This window comes from Budorcas taxicolor, chromosome 22, assembly GCF_023091745.1.
Source record: "Budorcas taxicolor isolate Tak-1 chromosome 22, Takin1.1, whole genome shotgun sequence".
Classification (NCBI taxonomy): Eukaryota; Metazoa; Chordata; class Mammalia; order Artiodactyla; family Bovidae; genus Budorcas; species Budorcas taxicolor.
Genome location: NC_068931.1, coordinates 53945510 through 53957407, shown reverse-complemented (window position 1 = coordinate 53957407; position 11898 = coordinate 53945510). Strand labels below are relative to the sequence as shown.

General features: G+C 44.3%; 1 protein-coding gene across 1 annotated transcript; it reads left to right on the top strand.

The window, feature by feature from the left end:
• Positions 1-3664: 3664 nt before the first annotated feature.
• LOC128067546 (GDP-Man:Man(3)GlcNAc(2)-PP-Dol alpha-1,2-mannosyltransferase-like) lies at positions 3665-5172 on the top strand. Its single transcript, XM_052660583.1, is given in 3 exon segments — positions 3665-3709; positions 3711-3947; positions 3949-5172. Coding segments are annotated over 3 exon segments (1506 nt in total).
• Positions 5173-11898: the final 6726 nt, after the last annotated feature.

Sequence of the window (11898 nt, the reverse complement as noted above, 5' to 3'; positions counted from 1 at the left end):
TCCTCTCGCATAACTGCTGGTGGAGAACTGGCCGTCTTCAGTGTGGTGTTTGAAGTTGCTGCTCTGTTCTGTGAACAGTTTCATATTGAAGGCGGCAAGGTCACATCCTCTACCCGTTGGGTGGCCCCATCTCAGCTCTCTGTCCAGCTCTCAAACCCCTCGGAGGGTGAGTATCACAAGCTGGTTCTTTCACGGCTCATCCTTTGCGTCTGAAAACTCTTCAAGGCAACCTCCCCCTGGTAAAGCCCTGTACTGTGAGAGATCTCCTGAACCTTAACCTCTTCCTTCCCAGCTCCCAGTCCCCACAGTGGGCACCCACCTTGCAGCCTGTTGCTGCCGGCTTCCTCTTGCCCAGCAGGGTGGGCCTGCTTCGTGAACGTGTGACCAGGGCAGTTGTACTGGGCGTGTGCTCAGAATAGCCCCACCATTGGAGAGTAATGCCCAAGAGGGTGCCATTTTGAAATTCTTAATCATTTTATCTTTGTGTTTTGGAAATGAAGTCAGGCTAGTGGAGTGTGTGTCAGGGGCTTAGCACCTTGGCCCCTGCAGCTTCTGTTCGGCTTTGCTGACGGGAACCTTGACACCAGCTGCAGAGATTAAAATGAAGCAATTTTGGTCTGAAGAGAAGGAAACGAGCCAGTGGAAGCCCACTGGGGAAATGTGTTCGCTGCTTCCAAAGGAAAAGTGGACAGGGATGTGTGTTGATATATGTTCCTGTGTTTGGATGCTTTCCTCAGGGGACACATGGAGAAGTGTAGGCTTTGAGGACACTGACCCTTCTGTCTTCAGTCAGGTTGATGAGGACTGAAGGAAGTCCGCAAGGTGAGGTTGTTCCCCAGGACAGGTTGTGATGATGGATTGACAGTAGGTTGTGTATTACAGGGCTTCCCTGGTGGCTCAGAGGGTAAAGAATCTGCCTGCCATGTAGGACACCTGGGCTTCATCCCTGGGTCAGGGAGATCCCCTGGAGAAGGAAAAGGCAGCCCACTCCAGTATTCTTGCCTGGAGGATCCCATGGACAGAGGAACCGGGTGGGCTATAGTCCATGGGGTCGCAGAAAGTCAGACAGGACTGAGTGACTGACATTTTCACTTCACTTTTTGTGTGTGTACTTGGCAAGTCCACCTCCTTCACAGTACAGTCCGTGTGTTTTGTTGGTGTACATAGCAAATAAAATCATGACCCTGTGCTTTTCTTGGTGCCTGAAGGGTTCACTGATGTATGATGTAAACCTCTCAACTTCCATAATTCCACCCCAGGCTCAAGGGATGATAATAATATAATAGTAGTAACTAAAATTCACCCAGTGCTGAATACCCTGCACTGTCCTGAATACCTTCAATAGTAATTTGCTTAATTCCCACAGCAACCTTAGAGGATCAGTATTGCTATTATCCCCGTGTTACAGATGAGGGGGCTGTAGCAGAGAGAAGATAAGTAACGATGAATAAGTGGCCAGAGCCGGGATTTGGGAGTAGGCTGTCCTGCTTCCCTGGTGGCTCAGCTGGTAAAGAATCCGCCTGCAATGCAGGAGACCCTGGTTTCATTCCTGGGTCAGGCAGATCCCCTGGAGAAGGGATAGCTATCCTCTCCAGTATTCTTGGGCTTCCCTGATGGCTCAGCTGGTAAAGAATCCATCTGCAATGTGGGAGACGTGGGTTTGATCCCTGGATTGGGAAGATCCGCTGGAGAAAGGAAATGCTACCCACTCCAGTATTCTGGCCTGGAGAACCCCATGGACTGTTTAGCCCATGGGGTCGCAAGGAGTCGGACATGACTGAGCGACTTTCACTTTCACTGTCTTGCTTCAGTAACAGGCTAGGACTGCCCCTGTGCTCATGCGGGCCACTCTGTACTTGACAGTGTGTTTTAGGATTGGTCCTCAGTTAGGACTGTGCGCTGCTTCTCTCCTTTTGCTAATCCATCCTCTATCCTGTGCCGGCTTGGAGAGGCTTGCCGTCTCTGGATTGCATCCTGAGCTTCCTGGGTTTCGGTTTCCATTCTGATTTGGCCATCGGAAGGCACCAGGTGAGGAGAGGCCGGCCTTTATTGGCTGTGGCCGCTTTTTCTCTGCACCCTTGCGGGGTGGCCCCAGCTCTTCAGGTCTGGTGACACTACCGTCTCCTCCTTTATTCAGGCAGAGGAGGATCAAAGCTTCCAGCTTATGCAGTCCCGGTGCCTCACCATCACAGGGAGGTTCTTGGCGCCCTGCCTGCATCTTTGTAAAAGACCCTTCATTAAAATTTAACACTTTGAATTTGTTGTCTCTTCCTGCAGGAATTCTAACACACATAGGCTTCGTCTGAGAGTTCATCTGTTGTCCTCTGGTTGAGTCTCCAGGATTCAGAAACACTTGATATTTTTAGAATAATTTTGCAAAAAAATTAATGAAAAAAAAAAAGCAAAATTCAGGGTAAGGCCAGGCAGGCCTATTATCTTGTCATCTTGGAATAGATAATAAGAATAATCCTATACTTGTTAAGAAGTCGTCTTTTCCAAGTGCTTTCAGATACATTTGTCAGTAACAACAGTTACAAGTGCCAGGTTCCAAGTACCCTATGAAGAACTTCGTCTAAATTATTTAATTCTCAGAACAACCTTAGGAGGTCGGCTTCCTGGTTATTATTCTCATGTTGCAGAGGAAGAAACAGAAATCGAGAGTGATGTGGCGCCTGATGGAGGCTGGGCAGTGAGTAAGTTGCGTGTGTGGCATTTACCTCCAGGCAGTCGATGCTGAGGTCCGTACTTATAAGCAACTTTCTTAAACTTCCTGCATCTCATTTTGCTCTTGGAGCACCTTGGAAAGTGGGCCAGACTGGTGTTATTTTTCTCCCTTTTATTGCAGGTGAGTACACTGAAGGGACAGTGGGCTGAAGTGACCTCTCAGCTTACAGAGATACTTATGCACATAGGCTTTTTATACAGTACATAACCATGTATAAATGGCAGGACGGGTGGTTACTGGGAGCCTTGCTGTTGAAATCAAGTAGCTTTGAGGCAGCTCTGCTTGGTGCAGAGAGCCTTAGACTTGGGTTAAGAGACGGGGCTTGAAATCCACACTGAGACTTCGTACTTGCTTGACCACGAGGAATTCTTCCTTGGAGGCTTTGTGTCTTCATTCATAAAATGGGAGGAATCAATTCCTCCTTCAGAGTGTGTGAGGATGATATAAAATAATTATGTAAAAGTGTTTATCACAGTAGTTTAATACGTGTTTTAAAAAATATCCACGTATGTCATCAAAGGGTTGATCTGTGAATTGAAGGGTAGGCAAGGAGGCAGAAGACGTTTGGATCCTGATAGCCTAGCCGGTCCCTTGTGAGTGTAGTAACTCCAGGGAAATTTGCAGTGGATGGGCAGGGCTTCATCCAGCCCTGAGGACAGACTGAACACTGGCTGTATGTTACTCAGGAATTCAGCTTTCATGTCACTGAATGGCTTTATTTTTGTGATGGGCTTTTTTTTTTTTTTACATTAAATCTCTTCTGATACACATATTATCAGAAACTGTCCATATATGCAGTGTGAATTATTAAAATTTTCTTTAATATTTTCAAGCCAGAGACAGTAATTATCACATTCTTCTGAGTGCACAGTTGTTACAAAGTCATTGTCTGTGAAACATACTTCATAAGAAGTCTCGGAGTTCGAGGGTCGGTGGAAGATGGCGGCTGCTGAAAAGGGCTGGTGCTTGTGTGAGTTATTGAGGTTTTTTTTTTTCATTAATCTTCCCCTGGCTATTTGTATGTGGAACTTTGTGTGTGTGTTTACTTATTATTGTCCTTTGGAGGCTCCGACTGCTGCTACAGAGAAAGAAAAAATCAGCGTCATCTAGCAAAACTGGGACATATCAAACGGTGATTGCATTTTTCCATCCATACTGCAATGCTGGCGGAGGAGGAGAAAGAGTGTTATGGTGTGCCTTAAGGGCTCTACAGAAAAAGTAGGTATCCAGAAGCACTTTATGTTGTTTATACTGGTGATGCTGATGTCAGTGGCCAACAGATACTGGAAGGCGCATTCAGAAGATTTAACATCAGGTTAACTCGCCCAGTGAAGTTTGTTTTCTTAAGGAAGCGCTACCTTGTGGAAGATTCACTCTATCCTCATTTCACACTGCTGGGCCAAAGTCTGGGATCCATTTTTCTGGGCTGGGAAGCTCTAATGCAGTGTGTTCCCGATGTTTACATTGATTCAATGGGCTACGCTTTCACGCTTCCTCTGTTTAAGTACCTAGGTGGTTGCCGAGTTGGAAGCTATGTTCATTACCCCACCATCAGCACTGACATGCTCTCCATCGTGAAGAATCAGAATGTGGGATTTAACAACGCAGCCTTCATTACCAGGAATCCTTTTCTCAGCAAAGTAAAGCTCATCTACTACTATTTATTTGCTTTTATGTATGGGCTTGTTGGTTCTTGCAGTGACATCGTCATGGTCAATTCTTCTTGGACACTGAACCATATTCTCTCACTGTGGAAGGTTGGGAACTGCACTAATATTGTTTATCCACCTTGTGATGTGCAAACATTCTTGGATCTTCCCTTACATGAAGAGAAGGCAACCTCAGAACACTTAGTGGTTTCGATTGGCCAGTTCAGGCCTGAAAAGAACCATCCTTTGCAGATCAGAGCCTTTGCTAAATTGTTGAATAAGAAGGAGAGTGAATCTCTTCCTCCACTTAAACTTGTGCTCATTGGAGGTTGTCGTAACCAAGATGATGAACTCAGGGTAAACCAACTGAGAAGGCTTGCTGAGGACCTTGGAGTTCAAGAAGATGTGGAATTTAAAATAAACATTCCGTTTGATGAGTTAAAGAATTACTTGTCTGAAGCAACAGTCGGTCTGCATACCATGTGGAACGAGCATTTTGGGATTGGAATTGTTGAGTGTATGGCAGCCGGCACGATTGTCCTCGCACACGATTCGGGGGTCCCGAAGCTCGACATTGTCGTTCCTCACCACGGCGAGAGGACTGGGTTCCTGGCTGAAAGTGAAGAGGGCTATGCTGAAACTATGGCCCATATTCTTTCCATGTCTGCAGAACAGAGGCTCCAAATCAGAAACAATGCCCGTGCGTCCGTAAGCAGATTCTCCGATCAGGAGTTTGAAGTGGCATTCCTATCGTCTGTGGAACGATTATTCCAAAAATGCCACACCTGTACAAATTAAAGATGTTTTGTATAAAATGGTTAGATACTTTCATATGTTAATACTTTTCTGAACTCATTCCTTGTTGTGATAAGGTTAGGCTTATCCTGACTCTTTTGAAAAGACCCTGATGCTGGGAAAGATTGGGGGCAGGAGGAGAAGGGGACAACAGAGAGGATGAGATGGTTGGATGGCATCACCGACTTGATGGACATGAGTTTGAGTAAACTCTGGGAGTTGGTGATGGACAGGGATGCTTGGCCTGCTGCAGTCCATGGAGTTGCAAAGAGTCGGACACAACTGAGCAACTGAACTGAACCGAATTGATCCTCATGCAAGGCCCTTGCTTATCCATAAGCAAGGCCCTCAGCAGTATGTACATATAGCCAAGGTATTTATTTCAATGGAAAAAGGCAAAGTTACCTAAATGGTAACTTATATAGTTTAAATGTAAAAATTTTAGATTAGAGTTTGGGCTTAAATTCTGAAAGAAAAGAAACAATTTTAATTTTGGTATAATCCATTATTTTAAAAATTCTATTTGTCTGGTTACTTTAGAAACCAGGAAAGAGAATTTCCCTTTAGAAAAAACAAATGTTGAAAAAAAAAATGGAAGACTAATAATTGATTGGCACTTTAGAATTGTTCTGATATGTTGGAAACACAAAAAAATTCTGGTACATTTAAATTCAAACAATATTGTGGATAAACTTTTTGAATACCTCTAATGATCCTTTAAGAGAACAAAAACTTTAAGCAGGCTTAATCATGTTCTAAAAGCAGATAGTCAAAAGACAGGCTGACTGTGGTTGCTCTATGGGTGTGCCTGGGCATGTAAGTAACGCTTTCCATCACTAGGTACTTGTGAAAATAATTTTCTCTTTAGTGCTGTCAGTGTGTTTTTACAGCCCTCTCATTATCCGTTACCATTTTCACATCCCAGAGGCTAGAAGTCCGCTTTTTAAAGTCATCTAAGAGGTCTGAGTCAGAACATCGCGACAAGTGTTTTTCAGATGGTGATGATGTAAGATGGGGAACCATCCGCATGGTCTCTGTAATCAGCATCATGCATTGTAAGTTTGCACAGAGCACTGGACTAGCAGGAAGGGTAGCTGGACCTGACCTCAGCTTCATCATCTACAAACATCTGACCTTTTGACGCAAAAGCTGCTCCCTAATTTTTCTGAGTCTCAGCTTCTTTCACTGTAACCTGGAGATGTATTGGCTGTCCTCACTGCCTTTCATAATTGTAATGAAAACACAAAACACAGAAGGCATGTGAAAAATTGTGAAGTTACTTTAATTAAAGGTAACTGTGGTAAATGTCTTCTGTACTCCTATCTTTATCAGCGCATTATGACCCTAGGTAAATTCTTGTTACTAAGCCAGTAACTAGGAATCAGTATAATTTAACAGGACTTCCATCCTGAATAACTGATAACTAGCATGAAAAAATGAATATGTGTGTGTGCAGATATGGTTATTGAGAGCTACAACTTTGAGCATTTGCTCCACACATAATCAGTTCCTTCTGGTTCAGTGAGTTGACCTCCTTCACAGTCTGACACATCTCGGTCTTAGGGGCATGTGAAAGAGGTAAACTTTTCCTTTCCAGTCGCCTCCTGTCCATTCATGGAGCCAGCCAGCTTCATTATCTGCTTCGAGTTACATCGCTGATGTGTTGTCTGCCGGCCGTCTTCTGTCATCAGACCAAAAAGCACCAAAACAGTCCAGGCATGGTGACGTACCAGAGTGGCCTTGTGCTGGAGACTGTTCAGTTTAGAAGAGAAAAGCTTGTGGGAACTGGAGCCGGAAGGAGCCCTGCAAATTCTCTAGTCTCGTTTCTCTTATTTTCAAATTTACAGACAGGAGCGAGGTGAAGAACTTCAGTTCCGTCAGCATCCCAGAGCTGGTTAACGACAAAATCAGGATTACCACCTGGATGCAAAAAGCTCAGTGCGTTTTCTTCTCTTACAGCTCTTCTTTGAGATAAGATCCATGACCATTCCCACGCAGCCTACCCATCTACCCAGGGAAAATCATGGGACTAAAGAGAAAATGGACAGAGCAAAAGTAGAGGATGTATTGAAGGAAGAAAGGATCCTGAAATTTCACAAAATATTATTTAAACTCATTTCCTCAAAATGATCTTCATTTATCACGAACATATCACTGAAACTGTAATGCACATATGTTAGTAGGTTCTCTTTCAGTGTTCCTAATGCAGTACTAAATGTTTGTTTCTGAATACCTGACATGAAGAATGACAAAGCAATATATCAGCTACTGTGTGTGTGGAGAAACTGAGCGACTTTTAATTCCTATAAGATGTTGCTTTCCAGTGGTCCAAACATGCTGTTTTGAACCCACAACACTGGTGATTCACATTTCATTTCTAGTTGTGCATGATAAACTATATTAACATATTCTTTGTATAGTAATCTAGTTGTATCTTAAATATGATATAGATTTAATAGATATAAAATCTGTTTGTATCTAAAAAAAAAAAAGTCTCAACCTTTCTGTCAGATACTCTTGGCTTTAATGTTCTGTTAACTATGTATATATTTTCTAGGTTTAATGCTGTAAATGCTAAGTTTTATGATTCTGGTCATCTTATTTTGATTAAAAAATTAGAATGTGGTGGGCTTTATAGTAAAAACTAAAATTCTAACGGGCATGTGGTCAGGAAAACCTTGAGACGATGCTTTCTTTGGCAGTATGTTCGGTGTGTTCCTGTGACGGGCTTCCCTGGTGGCTCAGAGGGTAAAGCATTTGTCTGCAATGTAGGAGACCTGGGTTTGATCCCTGGGTCAGGAAGATCCCTTGGAGAAGGAAATGGCAACCCCCTCCAGTACTCTTGCCTGGAAAATCCCATGGACAGAGAAGCCTGGTAAACTATAGTCCATGGGGTCACGAAGAGTCAGATACAACTGAGCAACTTCACTTTTGGTGCGTTCCTGTGAGGACCATGATTTTTACAAACAGAATACCGTGTCTGTTACAGTGATGCCTTGATCTGAGTGGTTTCAGGGTCTGTTCTCAAATGAATTTAGAGAGTGAGGCCTTTCTTAATCATCCCTACAAGAAGTAATTTTTCACCCCTCTGAACTATTTCAGAACTTACCATTCATTCTGTTTGTCCTAATGTATTAATACTATGTCCGGTTTGGATGTCTGTACTTTTTCCCTCTCCCCTATGAGGGCTTATATATATATTTTTACAAAGCACTGTTTTCTTTTTTTTATAAAAAGTTAATTTATTTTAATTGGAGGCTAATTACTTTACAACACTGTAGTGGTTTTTGCCTATTGACACGAATCAGCCATGAGTGTACCTGTGTTCCCCATCCTGAACCCCCCTCCCACCCCCCTCCCCATCCCATCCCTCTGGGTTGTCCCAGTGTGCTGGCTTTGAGCACTCTGTCTCATGCATCGAACCTGCACTGGTGATCTGTTTCACATATGGTAATATACATGTTTCAGTGCTATTCTCTCAGATCATCCCACCCTCACCTTCTCCCACAGAGCCCAAAAGTCTGTTCTTTACATCTGTCTCTTTTGCTGTCTCACATATAGGGTCATCATTACCATCTTTCTAAATTCCATATATATGCATTAATATACTGTATTGGAAAGCACTGTATCCTTGACAATTGTGTATGAATGTGTTGTGAAGTGAATTTTTTTCTGATTTGTCTTATGCCAGGTGGTGGGGTCGGGGGAGGTAGGTGTCTGCTGATCCTTCAAAACGTTGAACATCACCTGCGTGTCAGGACTCAGCTGGCTATAGGGGTATAGCGATGTCCTTGGGCTCTGGTACCTGACAAAGGTGCAGATAGCCACAATAGGTGCAGATAACCACAGTAGGTGCAGATAACCACATCAAGTCCTGTAAGAGAAAATGAATCAGTTCACATAGCGTGTTAGTAAATGACCCACATAGGTTATTTTCCTTGATAAGAGCCAGAGTAAATTACTACACGAAAGCCTCCCACAGACAGAATGCTTGGTGAAGGGATTGTTTTGGTTTCTGGGATTTTTCAGTCAGCTGAGAGTTGTGAAAATGCAACGTGGACCTTTTCATCCCTGAAAATACACCAAAGGTCCACTAGGTGGCGCCATGTCTCTAGGAAAACAAAGTTTCAAGTCACACGACTCAAATTTGAATTCTTGGCATTCTTGCAATCATGACATTTCCCTTGCTTTTTAGGAAAGCTGAATACTGAATGAAAAATTGAGCTTTTAAGGGTTCAGTTAAAAATGAGAGATCACCAGACGTGATCTCAGAACTCATGAACTGAAATTCCAAGGGAGGTTTTAACTTTTTTTTTTTAAACAATATAACATTAGAAAAGTGAGAAAATAAAAACCCACAACACAGGAGGGTCAGTAACTAAGCAAATAGTTTTGCCATATGGACTTGCAAACATCAGAGGAGGCAGTGTGGCTTGAAGTTGTGTTTGCTTGTCATCTTTGGTTAAATTTTCTAAATTGAAAGTACAAGTTTACTGTATAAATATATATATATAGAGAGAGAGACAATGCTTTTTCTATACATAAAAGTGAGTCTCTTTACTCCTACCCCCAGGTGTAGCCCGCCCAGTTCCTTTGCTGTACATTCACAAGCGTATTTCTCTTTATAGTGAGAGAATGGATATGCAAATGGAGAATGGCCAGACCACACGTAAAAACAGAGCTCTGACCTGCAGTCTGCAGCAACCAGCCAGGAAGCCAACCTGCTTCTCCTCTAAGTCACACATGTAGGAAGTCAGACCATTATCTCTAGCCTCCTGTCCAGAAAGCAAAACAGTCACGTCTACACAGTCAGCCCAGACCTGATTAATTACCGTTAGAGCCCTTAGTTTCTGTCCCAGGTTACTATTTAGGGCTCCCCAGAGAAAGCCAAATATGCGCCCCTAAACAGTGTCATGGGATTGCCTCCTCCTCAGCTGGTCTGCCGGCAGCTGCCCCGCGCCCAGGGTCTGCAGTCAGAGCACACCTGTGTCTCTCCCTGGTTTTCTCCTGGAAAGCGTTCCTGCTCCTCTGCCTGCCTCCGAGTCTCTGCCAAACACTGGGGATGGCGCCTGACTCTCTGCAATGGCAGGATCTGAAAGCAAAGAGCCTCATCGTGTTCTCAATTGTCTGGGCTTCATTTATTTTCACCAGAGAGAGATTCATTCATTTAACGTCACATATTTGAGGGCCTGCTGTTCAAAGAGCTGGGGACACAGATATAGTTTCTTCGCATGTGATGCTTACATTTTAGTGGAGGAGAAAAAAGTAAATGTGTTCATAAAAGACTGTTAGGGAGTGCTTCGTGTTCTGAAGAAAAATAGAGCAGGGTCAAAGGATGGAGAGTGACAGAAGGTACCATCTAAGTCCCATGGATGGGAAAGTGCTCTCTGGGGAGCTGACACTTCAGTGGAGTCCTGGATAAACAATGGGACTGGGCACGTGGCTACATGGAGAGAGTGGCAGGTGCAAAGGTCCTGCCCTGGGAGCGTGCTTGTTTTGCGGAGTGATAAGCAAGGAGGCTAGAGGGGCTTAAGGCCGAGTTTTCAAACTGTCCTGACTGTGACTCACAGTAAGATATACATTTTACTTATGACCCAATATACAACATACACTGTTAGGGATTAAATCATGTCCCACCCACCCCCTAAAATATGTTGAAGTCTTAACCCCCAGTAACCTCAGAACATGACCTTATTTGGGAGAAGCATCAATGGTCATTGCAGATGTAATCCGTTAAGATGAGGCCATGCGGGAGTAGGGCAGGCCCCGAATCATGGTGTGTGTGTGTGAGCTCGATTGTGTCAGACTCTTGGCTACCCCATGGACTGTGGCCCGCCAGGCTCCTCTGTCCGTGAGATTCTCCGGCACGAATACTGGAGTGGGTTGCCACTTCCTCCTCCAGGGGATCTTCCTGACCCAGGGTGGAACCTGCATCTGTCCCGTCTCCTGCATTGGCCAGTGGGTTCTTTACCACCAGCGGCACCTGGGAAGCCCCTCAGAGGCTCTAGGAGGAGTTAGTGTTGCCTCATCTCTTCCTACCCCTCCGAGGGTGTTGACTCCCAGGGCGGAACAGGCTGGGTCTTCTTAGACCCTCTTGTGGGTTTGAGGCCTTTCTACCCCAGGGCCTTTGTGTATGCTATGGACTCTGCAGTGTATGTTTCTTTGCCCAAGGGTCAAGCACTCCTGTAAGAATACTGTGGCATGAGAGGTTGAACGCAGAGCTAAGACCAGGCTTCCCTTTGAGCCACACAGGCTGCATTCTGCACTGCAGAGATCTTCACTAGGAAGATGGTGCCCACCGCTGCTCTCTTCAGTCCTGTTCTCCCCTATCAAGTCATTCCATCTTCATTTTCAAAATGCCCATTCCGCCCTTCTAGCCAGCAACACAACTCTCCTCTTTATATGGAAGTTGATTCTGAGACTCCATTACCTTCATTTTCCAAGAAATTGTGGCTTCCTTGGTGAGTGGCTCTCCTTCACTGGGTCTCAAAGCCTCTTCAGTCCTGTAAGCAATGGGGAATCCACTTTCTAATTACTTAGTTTAGTCTTTCTACCAGTAGAAGACTCTTGAGAGTCCCTTGGAGTGCAAGGAGATCCAACCAGTCCATCCTAAAGGAAATCAGTCCTGAATATTCATCGGAAGGACTGATGCTGAAACTGAAACTCCAATACTTTGGCCACCTGATGTGAAGAACAGACTCATTGGAAAAAACCCTGATGCTGGGAAAG